The 27210-nt window shown below is 36.7% G+C and overlaps 2 protein-coding genes across 7 annotated transcripts in view; one reads left to right on the top strand and one right to left on the bottom strand.

Annotated features, from left to right (window-relative positions):
• Positions 1–13890, bottom strand: part of ABCE1 (ATP binding cassette subfamily E member 1) — a 29543-nt gene extending 15653 nt beyond the window's left edge. Inside the window, exons 1-9 of one of the 4 annotated variants that reach the window (XM_026499419.4) lie at positions 13724–13890; positions 7523–7656; positions 6315–6400; positions 3416–3513; positions 2302–2419; positions 1576–1713; positions 1361–1430; positions 1016–1112; positions 24–113 (exon numbers count right to left, since the gene is read on the bottom strand). In XM_026499419.4, coding sequence (XP_026355204.1) covers positions 24–113; positions 1016–1112; positions 1361–1430; positions 1576–1713; positions 2302–2419; positions 3416–3513; positions 6315–6400; positions 7523–7625 — 800 coding nt within the window. In that variant the 5' untranslated portion in view covers positions 7626–7656; positions 13724–13890. Of the gene's footprint in view, positions 1–23; positions 114–1015; positions 1113–1360; positions 1431–1575; positions 1714–2301; positions 2420–3415; positions 3514–6314; positions 6401–7522; positions 7657–13289 lie in introns of all 4 variants that reach the window. The other 3 variants (XM_044384344.3, XM_057310099.1, XM_044384345.3) reach the window with 3 other exon arrangements.
• A 44-nt stretch (positions 13891–13934) lies between these two features.
• The window catches only part of ANAPC10 (anaphase promoting complex subunit 10), a 104982-nt gene continuing 91706 nt past the window's right edge, over positions 13935–27210 (top strand). For 2 of the 3 annotated variants that reach the window (XM_057310100.1, XM_057310102.1), the window contains exons 1-2: positions 13935–14060; positions 16778–16900. In XM_057310100.1, coding sequence (XP_057166083.1) covers positions 16786–16900 — 115 coding nt within the window. In that variant the 5' untranslated portion in view covers positions 13935–14060; positions 16778–16785. The remainder of the gene's footprint in view (positions 14061–16777; positions 16901–27210) is intronic. The other variant, XM_026499418.4, reaches the window with a different exon arrangement.

Below are 27210 nucleotides of genomic sequence, written 5' to 3'. Positions count from 1 at the left end.
ACATATACCAAATCTGTACTTACCTATCTGGATTTATTAGAGATCGTATAGTGATAGCAGCCTTTAAACGCTGCTTGACATCTAGGTAACTAGAAGGTTCATCAAACATGAAACTATGAAAAAGAAAAGCAAATATAATAATTTGTAAGACAAATATAATTCTCTCTTACATGATACTTTAAATCCCTGTAATATGGTTTCTGATTCAACAACAACAATCCCCTGTTACACTAATGAGGAGTCCACTGCATAAGGGTAAGAACTTCCGTACTCTGTTCAGAAGTAAAAAGAAGAAAAAAAATTATGAAAGCAGGGTTGCACATCAGGCCTGGGAAGAGACTCTCAGCTTAGGCTAACTTACAAATTATCTCCACATGAAAAATGTTCTGATATAGTCTGAAGTAGTTCAGAGAGGCTTCTCTTGATTAGCTGAAGTCAGCTGCATTAAAACAAGTAAGACTTTTTAAAAAGGAGGGCGCTGAAGAGAATTATAGAATACTTTGTGGAAAAGACCTAGCCTGCATTGGATGCCAGAGTAGAAACGTGGAAGAAGATGGGAGCAAAACATATCTGGAAGAAAGAAGAGAGGCACCAGAAAGCAGGGAGGAAACTCCTTCTTTCTTTTTCTCTCTCACATGGCATGCCACCCTTTTAGGGTAACTTCAAAGACCTCATATTCTGCTTGAGGTATTTAAAAAAGCTTGTTGGCCTGGTTGTTTCCAAAAAAAAAAAAAAAAAAAAAAAAAAAAAAATCCTTTTATGTATAAATAGAGTTTAAATAATAAGCAACTGATTATATTAAAAAGTGCTGCACCCCATAAGTTATAAAGTACTTATTCTGGGAATAACAGGGAAATGGGTAACAGATACACAACTGCTTCCATATCTTACCTCAGAAGTAGAACCTTAGATACTATTTGTTAATTTCTCTCAAAAGCACTGCTTTATTAGCAGTAATTCAAATAAAAACTCTAAAATAAGGATCAAGATATACAAAAGGTATAAAGCAACCTACATATCAGCTTTCTGTATGCAAACGACAGCACAAGCAAATCTCTGCAATTCTCCTCCTGAAAGATCTTCAACATTTCGTTCTTTTAGATGGGTTAAATCTACAAAGAACATAGAGGCATTGTGTTCAATGTTGTAAGTTTTATTTTACCTCTTCTAGGCAAAATGTATATTGTACATCATTCTGGGTGTGAATGATATCTCAGTTGAAAATTGTGTTATCGTAGAATATAAATACGACAGTTACTAGAAATTTTCCCATTTATTTCAGCAATCCATATAAAAGGTAACTGTCTTTATGAGTTAAGTTCAGGGCCTATTAAAACATGTACACAAAATAAACACTCACCAAGTTGCTGACATACAATTGCTTGTGTCTTTGTTTCATCCTTCCGGTCCAAAATAGACCCCACTGTCCCCTGTCATAATATACCAGAAATAGTTAACTAGTATTTTTTTTTTCAATATTAAAGTGAGTTACAAAGTAAAACAAGTTTAGTTTGATACATCTTTGATACCTCCACAAATATGTAATACATAAATTCCTCCTAAAGAATAACTGACCTTTGCAGCCTTGGGAATCTGGTCTACATACTGAGGTTTGATAATGGCTTTTAAGTCATCTTCCAGAATCTTGGTAAAGTAATTTTGCAATTCAGATCCACGGAAGTAAGTCAAAATTTCTTGCCAATCAGGTGGATCCTAGAAATATAAGTATCTGAATTTAATAATACATAATAATGCAAAAAGGATGACTTATACAGTTGACTCCTGAGGAACATGGGTAAATTTTTTTTTTATAATTAAAGTACTATAAGTGTATTTTCTCTTCCTTATGATTTACTCAGTAACATCTTTTTTCTAGCTTACTTTACCATAAGGATACAGTATATAATACATACATGAAATGTGCAATTCACTGTTCTTGCTAAGGCTTCTGGTCAACAGTAGGCTATTAATAGTTAAGTTTTTGGGAAGTCAAAAGTTATACACAGGTTTTCGAATGTATGTGTGGGGGTCAGTACACCTAAGACCCACACTATTCAAGGGTTAACTATACATCCAAATAGAATCCTCTGGCATCTAAAACTTCTAACAGTTTAAGGAAACCCAGATTTGTCTGTTAAGTAGCATTAACAGATCTTAATTAAAAAGGAGTTTCATCTATAGTTTCTCAGCACTAATTAATGAATAATGTTGAAAACAGGAGCATTAAAAAAATTATATGCTCTCCTTCAAAGTCTCATAAAACTGACCTAAGTATTCATTTTCATAAGGTAGTATACATACGTCATATTTTCCAAGGTTTGGCTTTTGTTTTCCTGCTAAAATTTTTAAAGCAGTTGACTTTCCAATTCCATTAGTTCCAACTAATCCCAAAACTTCACCTGGACGAGGGATAGGCAACCTGTCATAAGTATACAAAAAAATAATAAAACTTGGACTTGGGCAGAAAAAGCTACATCATATTAGGATCATGTATTTTAATGCACGTGCACTCCACACACATTCATTAATAAGCTAAGAAATATATGCCAGATATTATTGGCTATTAGAAAAAAAAGACCAGCCAAGATTAACTGTTAATTGTTAGAAATGCATCCATGACCAATATTACTCCAAATTTTATTTTTCAATTTTCATTCAAGTCCATTCTAAAGTAATTCTCTTTTACATATAAGGCTAAGTTTTAATGTATAACCAAATGCTCTGGTACAAAATTACATAGCAGGTGCAACCTCACACTGTCTTTTTTTTTTTTTTTTTTTTGGCCTGCCATTTACTTACAAGGAGAAAAGTGCCACATCAACCAGAAATATTCCACTTCATTCTCCCTGTTGCAGTAGGCTCTTTAAAGCTGGCAGGTTGAGAAATACCTTTTTATTAGTAAATCTAGACTCCTAGATTCGAAATATCAGTGTTCAGCAGAAATTAAAAACCTCAAAGAACTCCTGTGATTTATTTACAACATATGTCCAAGTTCAGAGTAATATTCTCTGTAGATGAGATTAATAGGTAAATAAAACTGAGAACAAGTTCCCTTAAAAGTTATTTGGGGATAAGGGTATTATTAACAATAGTGATTCTCAACCTCACTTGTATATTTAAATCACCTGGGAGCTTTTACGACTTACTGAGGTCTAGACTCTATCTGGGGATATGATATAATTCAACTGGACTGAAACCAAGGTATTAGTTTAAAAAAAAAAAAAATACCAGGTAATTCTAATGTTAGCCAGAATGAACCACTGACATATACAGCTTGATTCCATATGATGTTATAGTTTTGCATTTCTCTTTAGTGGATGGTTAATAACTTTTCCCATTTTTATATTTCTCTGAAAATTTCAAATGTATTTTACTTTTGACTCAAGTAGAGAGGAATGCTGACTTGAAAATATACCTGTGAAGTTTGAAGGCATTGGCACAATATCGATGTGTTGTTTCTTTTTCCAAGTTGCTTGGTAAATTGACAATTGATAAGGCGCCAAAGGGGCATTTCTGTTATTTAAAGTAAAGAATTTTGTGTTAATTTTTAGAAATATACATATGACTGGGGCACCTGGGTGGCTCAGTTGGTTAAGCATCCAACTCTTGATTTCAGCTCAGGTCATGATCTCAGGGTCGTGGGACAGAGCCCCATGTTAGGCTCCCCGCTAAGTGGGGAGTCTGCTTGAGATTCTCTTCCTCTGCCCTCCCACCCTCACATGCACTCTCTCTGAAATAAATGAACACATCTTAAAAAAAAAAAATCACACATATATATCTATTACATAGATATATAATATATACATATGACTAAAACAAATACGTTAAGAATTTTTTTTATAAGCAATCTTCCAAACGTGGGAATTATGGGGAGCCTGGCTGGCTGGCTGAGCCAGGAAAGCATGCGACTCTTGACCTTGGGGTCATGAGTTCTAGCCCCACATTGGGTGTAGAGATTAAAAAAAATAATAAACTTAAAAAAAAAAAAACCCACCCAAATGTGGGAATTTCACAAGGATATAAAATACTGCTTCACTTTCTTATTTACTTAAAAAATAAAAGTTCCTTGAAGGCAAGAATCATATTAACGAATTTTCTCCCTTAGTGACTGGCATATTTTTATTAGACTTTAAATGTTTTTAATACTTACTGAAACACTTTATAAAAATTGATGTTTTTTTTCTCTTTGTTTTTTTTAACATTATTAGATGAGGCTAAGAGGCAAGATAAAACATGGTTACTGAGTATATCATTCCATATTCAGTTGATGACAGATGCTGTCTCACTACTTCCTTCTTCCTGTCTTTGTATGCTTTCTTTTCTACTTTGTAGAGTCCTTTAAGGTCTTTATGGTTAAGGTTTAGTTAGGCTTAAGGTTAAGTCTATTATGGATTGTACCTTTTTTTGGTCTATTTATGTCCCATCAACAGCTAGCATAATATTTGCACAGAGCAAGGATTAATGCCTTTCCACTGTAGTTTTTAACCATCTTGTATGAAAAAGATGCTTTATATTTCAATTAAGTAAATTCACATTAAAAAAATTCTTAGAAAAACATACTCAAATAACAGTTGATTATCAATCAGATAAATGTCCAAGGAACAAGAATGGCAAGAATTGGAAGGTTATATAAGAGCATCAATGTGATCAGAAAAATTTCTCAGAGAACTATAAAGGTACATTCAAAGAATAAAACCCTAGATTAGAGATGTGTTCAGCAGAACTGTTTAAAGACCTGACGGAATCAATTCAAAAGTCTCTGTAGAAAAAGATTTGAGTGAACTCCCATTTTATAAGTTATAAGAACACCGAGAATTAAAAAACAAAAACAAAACTCTTGTATTCTAACAATGTAATTACCACCCCCTAACCAAAACTATTAATTCTTTACATAAGATAGATTTCTGCCAGTGGAGTTACCTCCATTCACACAAATTTTCTATTATTCTATCAATGTACATAAAATGTTTATAGGCTGCAAAGTAATCTAAGCTTCTTTAAATCTATAAGGAAAAAAAAATCCATACTGTTTCATCTATGAGGGGCAGTTTGTAAGTATCTTAGTGTTCAGAGGGTATATACTACCCCCACCCCCAGAGTCATCACATCAGTATCTTTTCAGCCACTGAAGTATACTGCAAATCTGGTATCTCATTTTGCTATAGCAGTAAAGAAGAAAACAGAGTAGAAGATAATATATTGTTCAAAATCAGATCTCCAGCACCTGCAACACTGACAGGCACATAATGAGATTAGTAAATGTTTGCTGGCAGTAATGTTTCCTGATTATATTTTCAAAACAAGGTACACTTTTATGTACCAATGAAATCTTTCTGGATACTTAACTAAGGATTCAGAAACCAATGTAAAATACACATAAGCCTTATTAAAATCAGTTAACAGGGTGGTATCCATACTCTGGTAAAGTTCCTTTCTAAAAATATTATCTACAAATAAAAATATGTAAATTAAGAATGTAATGCACTGGTTCTTAAATATTGTTTATGAACTAAATTTAGAAATCTATCATTTTAAAGTTAAAAGCCCTAACCGAACTATTCGATGCAACAAAAACTAACTGAAGTATTTTGAAAAATTATATTACTGTGATAACGCCAACAGAAAAATGTATAATATAGCAGAAGCACTTATGAATTAGGTTAAATTAAAACAATTTTGGCTGTATGCATTTCTATTTAAAAGGTGTGATTTAAAATTAAATACAGACTCGAAAGTGCTATATGTAATGACTCATACTTTTTGTATTTACGTTTCTAAGAAGTACTTGTAAAGACATGGGAAAGAATGTCCTTCTCATAAAAGGGTGAGGAAAAAAAGGACGAAAAAAGAGAAATTAATTTTGGTTAGAAATGTCTTTCCAAAGTTGAGTATGGCAAGGATAACTTTTACATAGGGTGGTTTAACTAGTTCAAAAAGCAACAATATTAAATATTATTGATAGAATACCATTTTCCTAAATTTGCATTTTTAATTCACTGCTTTTTTTTTTTTTAATTTAAGGATTTTATTTATTTATTTGACAGAGACAGCCAGCGAGAGAGGGAACACAAGCAGGGGGAGTGGGAGAGGAAGAAGCAGGCTCCTAGCAGAGGAGCCTGATGTGGGGCTCCATTCCAGAACACTGGGATCACGCCCTGAGCCGAAGGCAGATGCTTAACGACTGCGCCACCCAGACGCCCCATTAATTCACTGCTTTATACTTTGCTTCTTTAAAAATAGTTATAATGTATTCAGAATTTTCTGACTTCTTCTTCGGGTTCCAAATTTGAGCCCATAAATAAAATATCACTTACCTTAATACAAATACCACAACCAATACAAAGGGTTTCAGAAATCCATGCTATTTTGCTCTGGGGTGTAACCTCTATGCATAATTTTCCTGGCAAAGGAAAAGAGAGTTTAGTTATTTTCCCTGCCATTCTAATTTTCTGAACATTGTTATTTAGGTAATTCTGGTTCCAAATCTCCATACAAAAGCAGATTTTCAAGAACAAAGGCCACACAAAAAAATACAATTGAGACAATATCCTAAAAAAATCAGTGCTTTGTGGGGATTAATTTTAATATAATACATATTAATTTACTACTGGGGAAGAAAATATGCTCAAAAAACGATGGCAGATCCTGAAAGCTTTATTTTTAAATTTTTTTAAAAGTTTATTTACTTATTTAAGTAATCTCTACCCCCAATCTGGGGCTCAAAGTCATGGAACCGAGATCTATTAAGAGTTGCATGTTCTTCTTACTGACCCAGACAAGTGCCTCCAAAACAGTTTTATTTTTAAGCTGTTTGACCTGAATATATAATTCACAAAATATGCCCTGGAAATGGTAATGTAGAGAAAGGAATATAATACACCAGCTAAATCAAGGAAACTCCGAAAAGGTATGTAGTCATCCAATATACACATGAAATTAAACTTGGCATTAGGGATATTAATAATGGAATTTCTAAATACTATGGTAGAATATAATAGATGACATCTAAAGTTTCTTTTAAGATTCAAAAAGCTTACGCCTCACCAGCACAGTAAAAGTAACAATTACCTTAACATAACCCTTAAAGACTACCAATAATTCTGGATTGTTTTAAATTTCTCTAATCTTGAAAATATAGCAAAATCTCATGAATTAGCTATTCTTCTTAAGTTATTCATTCTTGATTTTTAAAATGAGAATACTATCAAAAACAAATACATTGGTAGTCCTTTCTCCATAACTTAAAGTAACTACAGTACTTTTCCAAAACAGTAAGAATCTCAGTAACAAACTGATTTTATAGTCAAAATGAATTTTAAAAAATATTGGTAATAATACATATTCGTATTAACAAAAATAGGATCATTTAGTCACAAAGCAGTAAAAGAAATTTAGAACAAAATCTGGTCTTACCTCTATATTTTAAAGAAACTAATAGGAAATAAGTATATGCCTAGAGGACTATGAAGCCAATTTATTTAAAACCTTCTCTTATCTTTAAATGATCCACAGAACAGCTTACCCATTCGAACCACAGGGCAGCTCTTTTTGCACTCCTGCCGACATTTCTTAGGTTTACATTTGTCGTGGTTGACAATAGCAATTCTCGTTAATTTATCCGCCATAATTCTAAGAAAGTAAGAATATCCAGCTCTTCTATTAAAGAAAAATTAACAAAGTTATGGCACAATCAATGCAATTAGTTAAGAGAAATGAGTCACAGGCATAAAAGCTAGAGATGAGAACATAAATTATCACTATCTTCAGATATGATTATCTGGAACTACTAAAAAAACAAGTAAAAGCAATAAAATAATTTAGTAAGGCTGAAAAAACACAATTTTACATATATACTACTAATCAGAAGATTTATATAAAAAAGAAAGATCACCATTTTCAATGGTCACAAAAAAAAAGGATCTAGGAATCAACAAAACTATATACATGTGAGGAAACTTTCAAACCATAACCGAGAAATATAAAAGACCTGAACAAATAGAATGACATACTGTCTCAGTTTTTATAATATAGAATAGTCAATACCAGAGATTTCAACCTTCCCCAAATTTATACATTTAATTCAATTTCAAAGAAAAAAACAAACAGACAAACCAAACCAAAAGCTCTTATGCAAAAAGAATGGCTAGGAAAAGGAAAAAGAACAAAGGGGATGTGGAAACTATACTTGATAGATGGACAAAAATGATATAGTATCTCCACAATTAATACTGATACCAGTATCTGAAACAGTCAGTAAAACAGAATAGGAGCTGATGTGAAAAAGTAATACGTAATTAAGATGTTTATTCCCTCTCTCAAAACATGAGAGACTATGGACTATGAGAAACAAACTGAGGACTTCAGAGGGGAGGGGGGTGGGGGAATGGGATAGACCGGTGATGGGTAGTAAGGAGGGCACGTATTGCATGGTGCACTGGGTGTTATACACAACTAATGAATCATCAAGCCTTACATCGGAAACCGGGGATGTACTGTATGGTGACTAACATAATATAATAAAAACTCATTAAAAAAAAAAAAAAAAAGATGTTTATTCCCTCTCTCAAGTTAAGTATTACTTCATGTCTTATTTGACTATTAAAGATGCTAGTAACGGAAGTTATTATTAAGGTTGTGACCATGATGTTGATTAAGGGGAAAAAATAAAAACTGCATTTCTCTGGGAATTTGTAATATGGCCAAGATGAATTTTATGCTAATAGCATTAAAACGAAAAGACCAAGGAACTGTTTAGGTGTGGACTGTGCTCACTTTCAAAGCTTTTATAAGTCTTGATAATTACCAGTGCCATCACTTATGCAATTAAAGTTAAAGTGCACTTAAAAATCTTCTACAATATTGGACTTAGTGACAGACATCAATTTTCTCAGAATAGTGATTAAAGTTAATAATTCCAAAAACGATCTTAAAATTTCAGGTTAATCCAGTATGTAATGGCAGAACCTGAAGCCAAAAGACTACCCACTGACAAAGGCAATCTGTTGGCCTTTTCTATCAAGGACTGGGACAATCAATTCTGATTTTTTTTTCTTGACTGCTTCCCTTTGTAGACCTCTTTCTCACACACAGCAATACCATTAGGCTTAAAGAGGGATAAGACAGTATGTTCCTCAGTGCTGCTCCCAGACTATCTTATCTCATCCTCCTCCCTAAAAAGTCAGCTTTTGCCTCTCAGATCATCCAACTGCTTTAGTTATTCACTATCAGATCACCCCTTCCATTTGAAGACTTCTGCCCTTGGCTAAGTTTCACTCTCTCTCTTACAGCTCCTACCATAATTCTTGATTTCAGTATGTTCATAGATGATCTTTCTATTAATACCCTGTCTTCTTAGTTCAGTAACCTCTCTCCTCCAGTGATCTTTCACCCTCCCTCAATCCCTCATTCCTTTGGTGAAACCCTTGACCTTGTTATTACCAGTAACTGCAATCCTTCTATAACCTCCATTTCAAATACCCCATTCTCCAACCACCACTCCTTTCAGTTTACCCTTGTTGTACCCAACAATCCAATAACCTTTTAACTCCTCCATTCCTTAGATCTACTATCATTATCTCTAGATTCTACCACATTTCCACTGTTCCTCAGCTCTTGTATCTTCATGTCCCTCTGTACCCAGCTAAAATTTCTTTGTCAATCATTTATACTCTTAACTACAATCCTGGTTACATACAACTCTTCACCTGCACACATAAAGCTGAAAATGGTAGACAAAAAAGCAAAGCCATGCTGACTAGTGTCACCTCATGTGAACCCTCATGCCAACAAGCAATCACATTATATATATTTCCATGGTAAAGTCCACTTGCACACTAAAAGATGTCTGTTAAGGGGAATATTCTAACAATTCTATCTCCGGTCTTTCACATCATCAATTATTCTTTCCATTGGCTCGTTCCTATCAGCATTCAAACTTTCTATTATCTGACCCCATCTTTTCCCATTGCCTTATTTTGCCCTCCTTTCACAGCAAGACTACTTAAAAGAGTTGCCTATAGTCAGCGTTCCAAATTTCTATGTATTTTTTCTGGACTCCATTTCAGACTTTAGTGCCCATCATTCCATTAAAACAGCTTATCAGGTCATCGCTACTCTACACATGAGTAAAGCAAATAGTTAATTAACGGTTCTCAATTCACTTGAACATCTACTGCATCTGACACAAATTATGACTTTTTCCTAAAGATAGAAAGCCTTTCTTAACTTGGTTCTGGGACACAGCACTAATCAGGTTTTCCTCCTATTTTCTTGGTCACTTCTTCTCATCTTCTAGGCTACTGAAAGTTGAGAGGTGCTCTAATACTCGGTCACATTTTTTATCTATATTCATTTTCTAAGGTATTCTATTCTGATCTCATGGCTTTAAATTCTATTCATAGGCTGCTAACTCCCAAATTTCTATCTCTAGCCAGGATACCTCTCCTAACCCTAAATTTGTGTATCTATCTACCCGACTACCCAACATCTCTTCCTAAAGGTCTAACATGCATCTCCGAAACTGAATTCCTGAAGTCTCCACCAAAATTTGCTTCTCTAGCAGTCTTGCCCATTCTGTTATAGTACTACTCCAGTCTTCCATTTACTCAAGCCAAAATCCTTGAAGTTATCTTTTACACGCCACAAGAGCAAATTCTGTCCAATTTACCTTCACGAATCTGACCACTTCTCATCACTCTGGTCTAAGTCACCATTATTGCTTATCTGCATTACTCTAATAGCTCCCTATCAGGTCTCTCTGCTTTACTCTTACCTTCCTTCTACTCTGACTCTTTAGTGTTCCTTCTCACTACAGAAACCAGGATGATCCTTTTTAAGTGTAAGCCAGATCATGTCACTCCTCTACTTAAAAGTCCTACAATGGCTTCCCTACTCATTCTGAGTAAAAGCCAAAGTCCTTAAAATAACTAATGAGGTACTGATCAGCCTCTATTACTTTCTGATATCATCTCCAACTCCTCTAGCTTTTGTTCATCTTGCTCCAGCCACACTGGCTCCTTGCTGTTTTTAGCACACGTCAGACATGTTCTTGTTTCAGGGCCCTGACATTTTCTATTCCCTCTGCCTGTAATGCTATTCCCCCTAGTGAATTATAAGGCTCATTACTTCAGGTCTTTAATGTTTACTTCTCAGTTAGCCTTTTCTAGCTATACTACCAAAAAATATACCCAACCGCTTTTCTGGTTTTTCTTCTAATTTGCTTTTTCTCTTTGGCTCTTCCTACTATACTGCACAGTATATATTTCATATGTATGTGTACATACGGTTTATGTACATATTTATCGTGTCTATATACATTATTTATATACTCTTTCTCTCTACACACAGTATTTTTCCCAACCCAAGTAAAAGATACTCCATCATGAGGGCAGGAATTTCTTGTCCGTTCAGCCCAGTGGCTAAACTAGTGCCCTGTACATCATAAAAGCTCAAATATTTCTGTTGAATAAATGAGAAAATGAATTTAGTTATAGTAAATAATTTCTTATAGGTTATAGTGACTTCAGAAATATTGTCGATTATTTCATAGTGACTGCTATCTGCTAAAGTATATAAAGAAAAAAAAATCACCCAAGTATTTATGTAATAAATAGAATTATGGTAACTAACATCCACTCTACCCCCTTAAAGCCTTTAAAAACTGGTCCAGTTTTCATAAAGAACTGGAAGAGAAAGAAATTAAATGACTTCTGAATTGCTACAAAAAAGCTTTCACTCTAAGTGACAACTCTCTGAAAACTGAAGTCTTTAGTTATTAAAATAAAGCTGGACACCATACAAATTACCTGGTGAGTGAATGTCATGAAGTCCCTTCTAGAGGATAAATCTTTTATCACAAAATTGCTGATGCTAAACTTTATTTCTGCCAAACCACTAAAGTGTTTCATCTGATATCTCAAACCATTTTAAAAACCAAGTGACTGAAAGAGATGACTTACAGAAAAATTAAAACATACCAGAGATGATTAATAAGCTGATCTGTATAATAAACAGTGGTAAATTATAATGCATTTAAGAATAAGGAATATCAATTCTTTGTAGAACTGTTACTTGTGTGAACAATAATGACTAATATATTATTTTCAAGAATTGGGGAACAGGGATCCCTACTTTCTTTTTCAATGAGATACAGCACAGTAAATCTGCCGGAGGGCGGGGAGATAGTAACAGACTCCTGGAAGTGAAGAGGAATTTGAAGATATTTCAGATCTGAAGACAAACTGTGTTCAAAATACGTACTCAATGTCCCTCACTGTCATTCTTCCAGCTGGGAGGAAAAAAGGAAGTGAGAGGCATTATGGAAAGCATTTTCAGTCTAAGACCAAAATTATTACAACATCATGTGAAAGCATTTAAGACTGCTGTGAACAAATAATGCCTGATATCACATAAAATATTCCAACCTACGGTTACTGTAGGTTATTAGTGTTATACAACATGTAAGTTGTGAGTGGTGCACAACTCTTGATTTCAGAGTCTTAAACTGAAGACATTTAGAAGGGACACCCAGTTAATACTTTTTTTTCCTCTCAGAAATTGTATTAAATGTTCTTCCTAAGAAAATGCTTTTAATGGGCATAACAAGATTTTTAACACGAAAAAAATACCCTTTTGGTACAAATACAGGTAAGAGCCCTTGGTTAACATTGACAAAGCATTACTGTCCGGTAGCTGACATAGTACGAAAGTTTTCAGTATATGAGACAAATGTATTACATGAGAAATGCAACACAACTACCATTATCATAAATGCCTAGCTAGCAGTCTCTGTGGAAGAGAGGGTAAAAAAACCGACAACAAAAAACTCCCCAGCATAACCTCTCCCACACCCCTCCCCATTGTTTTGACAGTTATTTCTCACTCTTATGGACTTTACCACACAAAAAAGAGAAAATAGGCTTATGTAGTTTATGGGATGTGGAAATTGGCTTTGGCCATCGTGTTTACAAGATAGGAACCGCTGCGCTCCTGATCTCATGCAGTTTATATAAAGACAGGGAAAACAAGTAAGTCACCAAGAAGAAAAGTGCCAAGTGCTAATAAAAGCGCACCAAAAAGCTACAGGCGTTGAACTGGGAGATTACTTGGGATAACCGAATACACGGGGCTCTACGAGAAAAGTAGAGCGACAACTGTCCGTCATTTCTATAAAGACGGGGAACGGATAAGAAGGATTCGACTTCATGGCGGCAAAATGCCATGACTCATTCCATAATCACCAGAAAAGCCGTGGAAGAAAAGGCCACGACTTCCTAGAATCACATACGCACGTGTGACAGCATGTCCATTTTACTGCGTCAGGGTAAGGACGGGGGAAAAAGAGGATGCGCTAAGTTCTGAAGTCGCCTTCTCTGTAAGGTTCCGCGCTCGGGCAAGAGCGTAGTAAAGGGGGGAGTGGAGACGGCGGAGTCTGGATCTCGGAGATGCATCTAAGTCCATTCTGGCAGCCCCTCCGCGGGTGGCGAGCAACAGTGGCCGAGTTACAGGTCAGCGGGAGCGGAAGAGCGACATGCCTCCATGCCCTCGGCGGCGCCCCCGCTCTGGCGGTTCCAGCTGTCCCTTCCGAGCCGGCTGCCACGCGCCGCTGCGTTCTCCGCCACCGACACCGGAGGCCTCACCAAAGGCTCTCAGAGAACGTTCCTACAGTCTTTAAATCGTGTGAGGCCTCAGCCAACGGCCAAACCCTCCCGGGCTAATCACGTACCTGGAGAAAAGGATCCCCTCGCGGAGGGGAGCTCAAAGGCCAAATCAGTTCTTCCTTTCACTTCTCACCCACACGGCGTGTTCTTACGGCCGCCGGCCAAAATGGCGGTGCTCAGCCACCGCCTCGCGCATGCCTTAGGGACGTAGTGCGCGCGCGCGCGACAGAGAGCGACAGGCGGAGCCCTGGAGTTGGTCCGGCAAGCCGGCGAGAACTGACGTCATTGTGCTGCGACTCCAACTTAATCTCGTTGGGAAAGCCGGGCTGTCCTGAGTGGGAGTGGCACGGAGCTGCTCTGTATCCTAAAGAGCTGGGTTGCGGCACGTCGGTTCTGTGAGCTGTAAGTGCGTGGGCTTTTCTCTCTGATGTGGACAATGGTTCTAGCGTAAGCAGACGCGTTCTCATCCCCATTTTCCGCTTCCGACCTCAAGGCTGCTGGAGAGCCATTGCCCATTCGAGCATTTCTAGCTGAGGTATCAAGCAGGACCAACAGAGTCTGGTCTAGATACTGCTGTTGATGGAGATCTCTCCTTGGCCTCAGCTCGTTCTTCAGTGGGTGGCCAGACACCCAGGCTTTTTCAGGCTCCGTGTTTTATCCACTTGGTGGCGTCCAGTACCAAGTCGGACAGTTGAATTCTGCTCCAGTGTAGAGATGAGCTGCCGTTTTTTTGGTTTTGTTTTGTTTTTGTTGTTGTTGTTTTTTGTTTTATTTGGTACAATTTGACGTTTTGGAACGTTTGACAACGACAGGATATTCAGCTTGTAGTGATGGTTACAGGTTTACTTGTCTCATCCTAGTCCTTCCTTAGCTTGCAGAAGGCAAATACTTTGGCTTACGACAGCACCTATTCATTCATTTGTTCATTCAGTAAATTGCTAATTGAGCATTTAAGCCTCAGGCCTTTCTGAACTTTAGAGTCCAGTTGTTCTGCTATTATTAAATGAGTATCAAGTGCTGTGTCGAGATTAGGAAACAACTGAGATCTAAAAGATGTCAAGGAGATGGTATACTGAACTACTGCCAGGTTTACCATAGCGTATATAATAACCATGTTCAGTATCTGTAACGTTGCACTACCTAAGCTGTTTTACGTATTGTTCACTATTGGAGATTTTTTTTTTCATGTCTGCATAGATTTACCAAGATTAAGAAAAGAAGTAAATTTGGGGTTTAGAATGGGTCGTTTATTAACTTCTATGCTTTGAAATCATTTTTCTGACGTTATCTTCTATGTCATGTAAATGGAACTTTTGACAATTTGTGGGGAGAAGTGATTTTTCTCTGTATCACTTAATGGATTATTTAAAACGGAGACCTATATATCTCATTGTGGTTTTGTTTGCATTTTTCTGATGATTAGTGATGTCGAGTATCATGTTTCTGTTGTGAAATAATCACGTTATGCCTATCAAAATGACTAGAATCAAAAAGACAAGAAATAAGTGTTAGCAAGTTTGTTGGAGAAAAAGGAACCCTTGTGCACTGTTGGAGGGAATGCGAATTGATGCAACCACTGTGGAAAACAGTATGGAGGTTCTTCAAAAAAATTAAAAATAGAATTACCTTATAATCCAGTAATTCCACTACTGGGTAATTTACCCAAGGAATACAAAAACACGAATTCAAAAAGATATATGCACCCCTGTGTTCACTGCACCATTATTTACCATAGCCAAGATGTGGAAGCAACACAAATGTCCATCAATATGTAAATAGATAAGGAAGTTGTGGTACACACACACACACACACACAGAGGATGAAATATTAGCCATAAAAAAGAATGAGGTCTTGCCATTTGCAACAACATGGATGGACCCAGAGGGTATAAGACTAAGTGAAATAAATCTGATAGAGAAAGACAAATACCATATGATTTCTCTAATATGTGGAATTTAAGAAACAAAACAGAAAAAAAAAAACAGACTCTTAAATAAGGAGAACAAACTGGTGGTTGCTAGAGGGGAGGTGGGTGGGAGGATGGGTGAAACACATAAAGGGGACTTATCGTGGGGCACCTGGCTGGCTCAGTCAGTGGAGGGTGGGACTCTTGATCTCAGGGTTGTGGGTTTGAGCCCCATGTTGGGTGTAGAGATTACTTAAAAATAAAAATTAAAAAAAAAGAGTAGCGTTATTGTGATGAGGACTGAGAAATGTATAGAATTGTTGAATCATTATATTGTGCACCTGAAACTAATATATAACACTCTATGTTAATTATATTTTAATAAAAAAATAAGTTATCTAATTTACATTCAAAATAAGTAAAATGGAAACTAATATTTACATATTCCTGGAATAAGAATATTTCAAGTTAACTTTTCTAAAGAAAAAAATTCATTTGAATTAAGAATTTTTACTCAGAGGGGAGCCCGACTGGCTGAGTTGATGGTGCGTGCAACTCTTGATCTTAGGTTTGTGAGTTTGAGGCTGATGTTGGGTGTAGAAATTACTTAAAAATCTTTATTATTTTTTTTAAGATTTTATTTATTTGACAGAGAGCAAAAGCAGGGGGAGGGGCAAAGGGAGAAGGAAAAGCAGGCTCCCCACTGAGCAGGAGCCCCATGTGGGGCTCAGTCCCAGGACCCTGGGATCATGACCTGAGCTGAAGGCAGCCGCTTAACCAACTAAGCCACCCAGGCGCCCCTTAAAAATAAAATAAAAAAAAAAAAAGAATTTTTACTCAAGTATAGAATTATACAGTATTATAGAATTATAGATCAAGTTGACCTCTATTACAGGTAAGGAAATAAAGCCCAGACCTGCCCAAAGTCTAGGCTAGTTAAAGGAGAGGGTGAAGTTAAAACACTGATCCCGTGCCTTTTGGCTACTATACTGTTTTGCACATCTTGTAAGTCATAATATATTTTAGAAACAAAAACTGAATTCCCAAGACTTTTTGATTACAGTCATTGAGTTATGTTACCTGCATTTGAGAAATAGTTGATTAATATCAAGGGTATATAAGTGATCTATTTTGCTATTAAATTTTAGTTTTTACCTTTGTAGAAGATGCTCAGATCCTGGTAAAATGTGGATATTCTTGTTTTCTACATAGAATAAAAAATGACCACACCAAACAAGACACCTCCTGGTGCTGACCCTAAGCAGTTGGAAAGGACTGGAACAGTACGGGAAATTGGGTCACAAGCTGTTTGGTCACTCTCATCTTGCAAACCAGGTAAATCAAAACAAAATAAAAAAGTTGTTTGTAATAACTACTTACAGTTTCCTTGTACTGTGGACTGATTTTAATATTATTTTTTTAGATGCTTTATTTTAATTCTAAAATAAATTTAATTGAGTTTTCATTTGTTAATATATCTGTTCCCAATTGCTTTACTAATACCCACTTCAATTTAACTGCATATTTCATAAGGTATCTTCTTTATCCTCCTCTATCTCTGCAATGATTTAGTTATTTGGTGAGCATTTTTAGTTGGCTATTTCTCTAGAGGGGATAAGTGGGTAATTCATTTTTTGAGTGATTGGGTATTCCTAAATAACTGTATTTTACACTTGGTTGGGATAGAATTTTTGGGTGGTAGTCCTTTTCTCAAAAATTTGTGGATACTATTTCACCGTTTCCTTTTTGTTACAAATAAGAAGGCCTAAACTTGTCTCTTTTGTTTTTCTTAGTGACTTTCTTTCTGGAAAGCATTTAAACATTTCTATTCTTAAAGTTTAAGACTTTTGCCAGGATATGCCAAGATACATGTGTATCTTTTCTTATCTGTCTAACTTATAATTTGATGGGCACTTTCAATCTGTAGACTTAAGCTCAGAGAAAGTTTTTTAGCTTGAGGAACTTTAATTGTAATGTTATTCGTTTAATAGTCACTTTTCCTTTGGAAACTTGTTATTTACACATTAAGACTCCAGTAGCAATATTCCCAACAACCTCTTTTTTCCCCCTAAGATTCTTTTCTCTCTATTTTTATAAGTAATTTTTGAGGTATAATTTATTTACAATAAAACTTACCCTTTTTAGGTGTATAGTTGTATGAATTTTAACAAACACATATGATCATATAACCATCACAATCAAATATAGAATATTTCTATTATCCAAAGAAATTCTCTCATGCCCTTTTGTAGTCAGTCTTCTGCCCCCTTCCCAGCTCCTGACAACCTTTGATCTGTTTTGTATCCCTTTGGTTATGCCTTTCAGAGTGTAATACATCATACTCTACATAGCTTTTTGGGTCTGGCTCTTTCACTTAGTATTTGTGATTTTTTCCATGCTGTTACATGTATCAGTAGTTTGTTCCTTTTTATTGCTGATTACTATTCCACTGTATGGATGTACCATAGTTTATCTATTCACCAGTAAATGGACATTTAGGTTTGTGGTAACCAGCTTCCAAAATGATCCCAGTGATCCTTATCTTCTGGTATTCGTGCCCTTCTGTTGACCTCTCCTGCACTGTCAGGATTGGTCTCTGGAACTAGTAGAATATGGCAGAAGTGATAGTGTGTGATTTCCGAGATTACATTGATAAAAGACATTGTGCCTCTGCCTTATTCTCGTTTGGATCACTCACTCGGGGAAGCCAACTGCGATTTTGTGAGGAAACAGCAGACACTGTAGAGAGGTTTGTGTGGCACGGAACTCTGGCCTCCCGACAGTAGCCAGTGAAGAAATGAGACCTCTTATCAACAGCATATAAGCAAGCCATCTTAGAATGGATCCTCCAGCCCCAGTCAAAATTTCAAATAATTTCTTCAGATAACTTGACTGCAAAATCCTGAACATCCCTGAGCCAAAGTGCTCAGTCAAGCTCCTCCCAAATTTCTGTCTCATAGAAATTGTGAAAAAATGCATGTTTGGTGTTTTAAACTGCTAAGTTTTGGGGTAATTGTAATGCAGCAGTAGTTAACCAAGATTGCTTCCCAAACTAGGCGATTATGGATAAAGCTGCTATAAGCATTCATGTATACATTTTTGTGTGGACGTATGTTTTCTTTTTTTGGGTACTTAGGAGTAAAATTCTGTAGAATTTGTAGGAGTAGAATTTGTTTTTATTTCTTCATTCCCAATCTACCTTTTATTTCCTTTTCCTGTCTTACTGTGTTAGGTAAATTTTCCAATATGATATTGCAGGGGAATGGTGAGAAGGGATATCCTTCTTATTCCTGATCTCAATGGGAAAGCTCTTAGGTTCTTACCATTAAGTATGGTGTTAGCTGTTGGTTTTTTCATGGATATATAAAGTTGAGGTAGTTCCTTTCTATTCTTAGTTTGCTGATTTCATATTGAATAGGTGTTAGATTTTGTCAAATATTTTCTCTATTGATATGATCATTTTTTTTCTTCTTTAGCCTGTTGATACGGTGGATTACATTAATTAATTTTGGAATGTTGAACCAGCTTTCCACGACTGGAATAAATCCTACTTAGTTGTGGTATATAATTCTTTTTATACATGGTTTCTTTTTTTTTTAAATTTTTTTTAAAAAGATTTTATTTATTTATTCGACAGAGATAGAGACAGCCAGCGAGAGAGGGAACACAAGCAGGGGGAGTGGGAGAGGAAGAAGCAGGCTCATAGCAGAGGAGCCTGATGTGGGGCTCGATCCCATAACGCCGGGACCACGCCCTGAGCCGAAGGCAGACGCTCAATCGCTGTGCCACCCAGGCGCCCCTATACATGGTTTCTATTTGCTAGTATTTTCTTGAGGATTTTTGTATTTGTGTTTGTGAGAGATACTTTTCTTTCACTTTCTTTGTAATGTCTTTGTCTGGTTTTGGTATAGGTATTGCTGCCCTCATGGAATGAGTTAGGAAATCTTTCCTCTGCTGCTATTTGTAGAGATTGTAGAGATTGTATTATTTTTTCCTTACATGTTTGATAGAAGGCACTGGTGAAACCACTTAGCCCTGGTGATTTCTTTTGGGAGGTTATTAATTTTTTATTCAATTTCTGTAATAGATGTAGGACTATTCAGATTATCTATTTCTCCTTGTGTGAATTTTGTTGGATTGTGTCTTTCAGGGAATTGGTCCATTTTATTGAAGATATTAAATTTGTGGGCATAGAATTGTTTATAATACACTTTTATTTTCCTTTCTATTATCCATGGGATTAGTAGGGATGGCCCCTCTTTTGTTTCTGATATCAGTAATTTGTGTCTTCTCTCTTTTTCTTGGTTAGGCAGGCTAGAGGTTTATTGATTTTGTTGACCTTTCAAAAAATAGCTTGTGGTTTCAGTGACTTCTTCCCTTTTAACTTAGCTGTTTTCAGTTTCATTGATTTCTGTTCTGATTTTTTTATTATTTCTCCTGCTGATTTTGGTTTAATTTGCTCTTCTTTTTCTTGTTTTTAAGGTGAAAGCTTAGATTACTGATTCTAAATCTCTCTTCTTGTCTACCATACATAACTCCGTGCTATAAATTTCTCTGTAAGCACTGCTCTCACTGTATTCTACAATTTTTGGTAATTTTTATTTTTTCATTCAGTTTCAAATATTTTGCAGTTTCTTTTGATACTTCTTCCTTGATTCTTATAATGTTTAATCTCCAGATATTTTGGATTTTCCAGTTATTTTTCTGTTAGTGATTTCTTGTTTAATTCTGTTGTGGTCTGAGAGCATGTTTTGTGATTTCTATTCTTTTAAATTGTTTATGTATGTTTTATAGGCCAGAAAGTGGTCCATTTTTGTGAACATTATACATGGCATTGTGTATTCTTGAGAAGCTTGTATATTCTGTTGTCACTGGATAAACTAATCTATAAATGTCAATTTGATCAAACTGATTGATGGTGCTTTTCAGTTCAACCATATCCTTACTGATTTTCTGCCTGGGATAAAGGCTAAGATTCAGAATTTAAAATTGTTTAGGTATCCTTTTTTTGTTTGCCTTGTTACTTTTGGATTTCCTTAGAGACTCATTAAATGGAGTCTAAGCTTATAGTTCTTTGAATTGTAACCTCCTGGTATTATATAGGAGCCCTACTGATACAGTGGTAAGTTGTAGGGGGAGCAGAAGTGTTCTATAATCCTGTGACTAGATCTTAGTCTTTTAGTGAGCCCATATCCATGGCTGTGACCTTTACAGGTGCTTCTCACTGCCCCCCCACCCCCAAACTTATGTGAGAGACAGGAAGGCTAGAGGAGTCTGGAGTTGGGTATTTTCCTTCCCCCATGTTAGTTAGGCTCTAGTAAAACCTGCGTTGGTTAGACTCTAAAACAGTTTTCCTAGAAGTCAAGTCTTTGTTAAAGAGAGCAGAATGTTCTGGGTGTATTTCACAATGATTACTTCCCCCCTCCCTCTGCAGGAAGGGCTGGAGAATTTTCTTTGATCTTTACCCTGAAGGGAACCTGGTGGGGCTCCTAGGTAAAATTCATGAAAAGCCAGAGAGCTCTTACTAAGGTTGGGCTTCCAGGAGTTTTTATCTCTCGACCTTGTCCATACTCAGTCGCCAGCCATTAGTCAGTTAGCAATTACTCTTTAAGTTTTCCTACCAGTTGCTGACTCTGTCTGCAGTTGCTGCTTCTCTTAAGCTGTGATTCTCTGTATTTACCTGTTTCTTCAGTTCCATGGGTGGTGGTTTGCCCTGTGACCTCAATTCTCTGTTGGACCTAAGAGGTATTATTGGTTTTCAGTTAGTTTAGCTTTTTTGTTGTTGTGAGGATGAGAGTGACATTTTTCAAGCTCTTTACATGTCAGACTGGAAGCTTTAATGTTTTCCTTTTAAACTATATATATACACACATCTTTATATTTGAAGTGGATTTCTTATAGATAGCATTGGATCTTGGTTTTTAATTTAATCTGATAGTCTTCATCTTTTCATTGGGAGTGTTTAGATCATTTACACTTTATATGTTGATGTTATTAGATTTAAAGCTACTGTCTTGAAAGTTGTTTTCTTTTTTCTTGTTAATGTTTTTTTCTCTCTTTTTCTGTTTTTGGATATATTCAGTATTTTTTATGATTCTCTTTTATCTCCACTGTTGACTTACTGGTTATACATCATTTTTGAAATTTTTGAGTGGTTGCCCTATGGATTACAATATGTATCTTTAATTATCACAGTTTACCTTCATGTAGTAATATACTACCATAGATACGGTGTTATGAATCCTTCAGCAGTGTACTTCCAGTTTCTTCCCCCAGACCTTTATGGCATTTGTGTCATACATTTTATTTTTGGATATTTTAAGCTGCAGAATATATTGTTGCTATTTTTGTTTTAAATGGTAAATTATCGTTTGGAGCAATTAAATATTAAAAAAATACTTTTTATGTTTACATTAATTTTTTTCAATTTTTGGAACTTAATTTCTTTGAATAGATCCAAGTCTTCTATCTGGTATGATATTTCTCCTACCTGAAGAATTTTTTTTTTTTTTAAGATTATTTATTTATTTATTTATCAGAGAGAGGAGAGAGAGCACAAGCAGGGAGAGCGGCAGGTAGAGGGACAAGCAGGCTCCCCTCTGAGCAAGGGGCTGGATACAGGGCTTGATCCTAGGACCCTGGGTCATGACCTGAGCCAAAGGCAGATGTTTAACCGACTGAGCCACCCAGGTGTCCCCTGAATAACTTTCTTTAACATTTTTTTGTATCACAGGTCTGCTAGCAGTGTTTGGTTGAAAAATTTTTCTTGTTGCTTTTATTACTGTGGTATATTTTCCCTGCGAGGGATTCTAGTTTACCAGATTTTTCATTTTTTTAAAGCTGTCATTCCATTATTTTCTGGCTCGCATAGTTTCTGAAGAGAAATCTGCTCTAGTCAATGTACTTTTTTCCCTAGCTGCCCTTAAGATTTTATCTTTGATTTTCAGTAGGATGACTATGATGTGTGTGTGTGTGTGTGTGTGTGTGTGTGTTTGTGTTTAATTCTACTTGAGATTCACTGAGATTCTTGGATCTTCTGGTTTTATGTCTTGCATCATTTTATGAAAACTCATGGCCATTATTTCTTCAAGTATTTCTTTTGCCCCATTCCTTCTCTGTTGTCCTTCTTAGAATACAATTATACATATGCTAGACCATTTGATTTTTCTAGACCATTTTTTATTGTCCTATAGCTTTTAGATGCTTTATTTTTCCTACTTTTTTTCCTTACTTTGTTTTGCTCTGGATATTTTTTTATTGATCTAGCTTCAAGTCTACTGCTTCTTTCTTTGGCTTTGTGGAGTTTCATCTGTGATGTGGTGGTTTTTTATTTATAGTTCTTCCATTGACTCTTTTTTCTTTTTTTTAAGATTTTATTTATTTATTGGACAGAGAGAGACACAGCGAGAGAGGGAACACCAGCAGGGGGAGTGGGAGAGGGAGAAGCAGGCTTCTTGCTGAGCAGGGAGCCTGATGCGGGGCTTGATCCCAGGACCCTGGGATCACGACCTGAGCCGAAGGCAGACGCTTAACGACTGAGCCACCCAGGCGCCCCTCCACTGACTCTTAAGAGTTTTCATCTCTGTTGAAATTCCCTATCTGATCCAGCATTTCATCTGTCTTTCCCCCTAGATTCTTTAACATGTTAATCATAATTATTTATTTTTTATTTTTTTTTAAGATTTTATTTATTTATTTGAGAGAGAGAGAGAAAGTGAGCACGCACAGGCGCCTGAATGGGGGAGGGGCAGAGGGAGAGAGAGAGAATCTCAGGCAGACTCGGTGCTGAGTGCATAGCCTGACTGGGCCTTGATCTCACAACCCTGAGATCATGACCTGAGCCAAAATCAAGAGTCGGTCACTTAACCAACTGCCCACCCATGTGCCCCGATCATAATTATTTAAAGTCCCTGTCCAGTAGTTCCAACATTTGGGTCATCTCTGAGTGTATTTCTATTTATTACCTTGTCTTTTGGTAATGTTTGATTTCTTGTATGTTTGGGTGTTATGATCTTTTATTGAAAGCCAAATATCTTGTTAGTAAATACTGGGAGAAATGGATGGTACACTTTGGAATGCATACCTTGAGTTAGTTAGGAATTGACCTGGTTTTTTGGTTTGTTTTGTTTTGTCTTTTGGTTTGTTTACCTTCAGTATCTCACAGGGTTCCAATTCCTCTAAATATGTCCAGTGCTTATGGTGGGGGCTGTTGTGCCAGAGGAGGTGTTTTTTTGTTTTGTTTCATTTTTGTTTTTGTTTTTTTAATTCCAGTTTTCAGCATACAGTTTAGTATATTAGTTTTAGGTATACAATACAGTGATTCAACACTGCCATACATCACCTGGTGCTCATCACCACAAGTGCCCTTCTTAATTCCCATCACCCGTTTAACTCATTCCCCCCACCCCCTCCCCTCTGGTAACCATCAGTTTGTTCTTTATCGTTAAGAGTGTTTCTTGGTGGGGCGCCTGGGTGGCACAGCGGTTAAGCGTCTGCCTTCGGCTCAGGGTGTGATCCCGGCGTTGCGGGATCGAGTCCCACATCAGGCTCTTCCGCTATAAGCCTGCTTCTTCCTCTCCCACTCCCCCTGCTTGTGTTCCCTCTCTCTCTGGCTGTCTCTCTCTGTCAAATAAATAAATAAAATCTTAAAAAAAAAAAAAAGAGTGTTTCTTGGTTTGCCTCTCTTTTCCCCTTTGCTTGTTTGTATTTTTTCTTAAATTCCACATATGACTGAATTCATATGGTATTTGCCTTTCTCTGACTGTCTTACGTCACTTAACATAATACTGTCTAGCTCTATCCATTGTAGTTGCAAATGGCAAGATTTCATTTTTTATGGTTGAGTAATATTCCATTGTATGTGTGTATATGTGTGTGTGTCTATATGTACAGACACAGACACCACATCTTCTTTTTTTTTTAATTTTATTTATTTGAGAGAGAGAGTGTGAGTGAGCACACATGCACACAAGCAGGGGGAGGGACAGAGGGAGAGGGAGAAGCAGGCTCCCCCCTGAGCAGGGAGCATCATGTGGGGCTCGATCCCTGGACTTGGGAATCATGACCTGAGCTGAAGGCAGACGCTTAACCAACTGAGCCACCCAGGCACCCCACACCGCATCTTCTTTATCCATTCATCAGCTGATGGACACTTGGGCTGTTTCCATAACTTTGCTATTGTTGGTAATGGTGCTATAAACAGTGACGTGCATGTATCCCTTTGAATTAGTACTTTTTTCTTCGGATAAATACCTAGTAGTGCAGTTGCTGTATCAAAGGGTAGTTCTATTTTTAACTTTTTGAGGAATTTCTGTACTGTTTTCCACAGTGGCTGCATCAGTTTGCATTCCACCAACAGTACAGGAGGGTTCCCCTTTTCCACATACTTGCCAATACCTCTTATTTCTTGTGTTGTTGATTTTAGCCATTTTGACAGATGTGAGGTGATTATTGTAGTTTTGATTTGTATTTCCCTGATGATCAGTGATGTTGAGCATCTTTCATGTGTCTCTTGGCCATCTGTATGTCTTCTTTGGAAAAGTGTCTATTCATGTATTCTGCCCATTTTTAATTGGATTATTCATTTTTGGGTGTTGAATTTTATAAGTTGTTTACATATTTTGGATGCTATTTATCAGATATGTCATTTGCAAATATCTTCTCCCATTCTGTAGATTGCCTTTTAGTTGTGTCAATTGTTTCCTTCCCTGTGCAGAAGCTTTTTATTTTGATGAAGTCTCAATAATTTATTTTTGCTTTTGTTTCCCTTGCCTCAGGAGACATATCTAGAACGAAGTTGCTGTGGCTGGTATCAAAGAGGTTACTGCCTGTGTTCTCAAGCCAGAAGAGTTTTTTTTAATGTTCTTCCATTTTCAGTTTTCAGCTATCTCTGCACCCCTGTGCTTCAGAGTGCGTCTGTCTCCATGCTCTTGCCCTGCCTTCAGCAGTAGAATGCTGTGCCTTGTCACTCAGTGCAGGGGATGAGAGGTAGGGCTTCCTTGTTCTCCAGGTCCAGCTACGATTTTAGCCTTTGTATGCCTGGCCTGCAAGGTAGATTATAATTGTCAGTTATGGCATGAACTTAAAAAAAAATAAAAATTTTTCTCAGCATTTTGGTCCCTCCTATGATACCCAAATTCTGCCTTGGATCTGTGGCTGGTCTTTTGTGGGAGAGTTTTCTGCCCTACCCTCCCAGAGGAAGGACTGTTTCCTGAGTCTACCCCGGGTGTAGAGGGTTTCTTCTTCTCCCAACAAAGAAGGGTCTGTCCTGGAGTCAGTATGTTTGATGCTCATCCTCCAGCAGCTTAAGTCCTTTGTTCTTTTGGAGAAAAGGGTTTGGGAAGGGGGTGGGTCTTTTTGCTTTTCTTGTAGTGGTGGTCAGTTCCTTTCTTCATGCATCTATGATTGAAGTACACTTTCTAGTCTCCTGCTCTCCAAATCTTTCTGTTTCATATACGTTGAAGACCCTTGGGAAAGAGTCTGAGAGTCAATGTGAGTTCCCCTTATATTTGGGACTACCAGGGTTGCTGTACTTTTATGCTAGCCCACACTTGGCCTTTACAATTTGTTTAGCAAGTTCTGACTAATGTCTTATGTGTTTGTTTGGCTACTGCTCCTTCCTCCCATGCTCTACCACAGTTGGGACAGGCTATATATCCTTTTTCTCTTGAGGTTGAGAGCTGCCCCTGCTTGGATTTTAGGCTTTTTGGTTGCTGTATTTTTTCATGCTCTCTTGTTTTCAAGAAAAATTATGAGTTTGTGGTTTATCTAGCCTCTTCTTGTTTGAATGGTAGTGATGCCTTTTTCCAGTTTCCTACATCCTGGACTGCTTCAGAAGTTTCTGATATTCTTTATACTATGAAATAATTCTGTGAATTTGCTCAAATTGAACACCTCCCTTTGCTTGATCTAGTAGCATAATTCACCTGTGCCTTACTATATCAATAATGGGGTATAAATCAATGTCAGTTCATATGCCTTTATGCTATGGAGTTTGCAGAGGGCAACGCATAACTGGTTCCCTGAAGATGCCTCACAGCTCTGACATCTTGGAGGTACAGAATAGAACAATACTTCCACTGCCAGGAGAGTGGTGGGATCACTACAAAATGTGTTAGGTATGAAAGTCATGCAGTTCATCAGCGTTGTGTCATACATTGTACCTTCCATCACCTTTGGGTCCATCAGTGAACTACCATTATGTGATTATCATTTTATACATAAAAGAGTGAATGCTCTTTATTAATGAGAAACTGGATGAGAAGGTTGTTTAACTTTTGCTTCTCTATGGTCAGATATTTTTCATTTCTAGGCAGCAGATAATTGCTGAAGTCTGTAACACTGTTAGTAAAAGATAAAAAAAAGACAGAATCCTTACTATCAAGGAGTTCACAATCTAGTGGAGGAATTATAGCTTTGAACTAGTCATTATTATGCAGTGTAATGATTTATAACTTTTATTTAGTGCTTATTAAATGACAGGTCCTGTTCTAAGTACTTTACATGTGTATGCAATACGTACTGTTATTTTTATCATCTTCTAAATGAGGAAGCTGTAGTACAGAAAGATTAAGTAATTTGGCAATGATCACATAATTAGTGGGAATGCTGTGACTCAAGGCAGTCAGGTTCCACGGTGTCATACT

The sequence above is a fragment of the Ursus arctos genome, unplaced genomic scaffold (genome assembly GCF_023065955.2).
Source record: "Ursus arctos isolate Adak ecotype North America unplaced genomic scaffold, UrsArc2.0 scaffold_11, whole genome shotgun sequence".
NCBI lineage: Eukaryota > Metazoa > Chordata > Mammalia > Carnivora > Ursidae > Ursus > Ursus arctos.
Note: the sequence above shows the minus strand (reverse complement) of the source record. Positions and strands in the feature narration are given on the sequence as shown.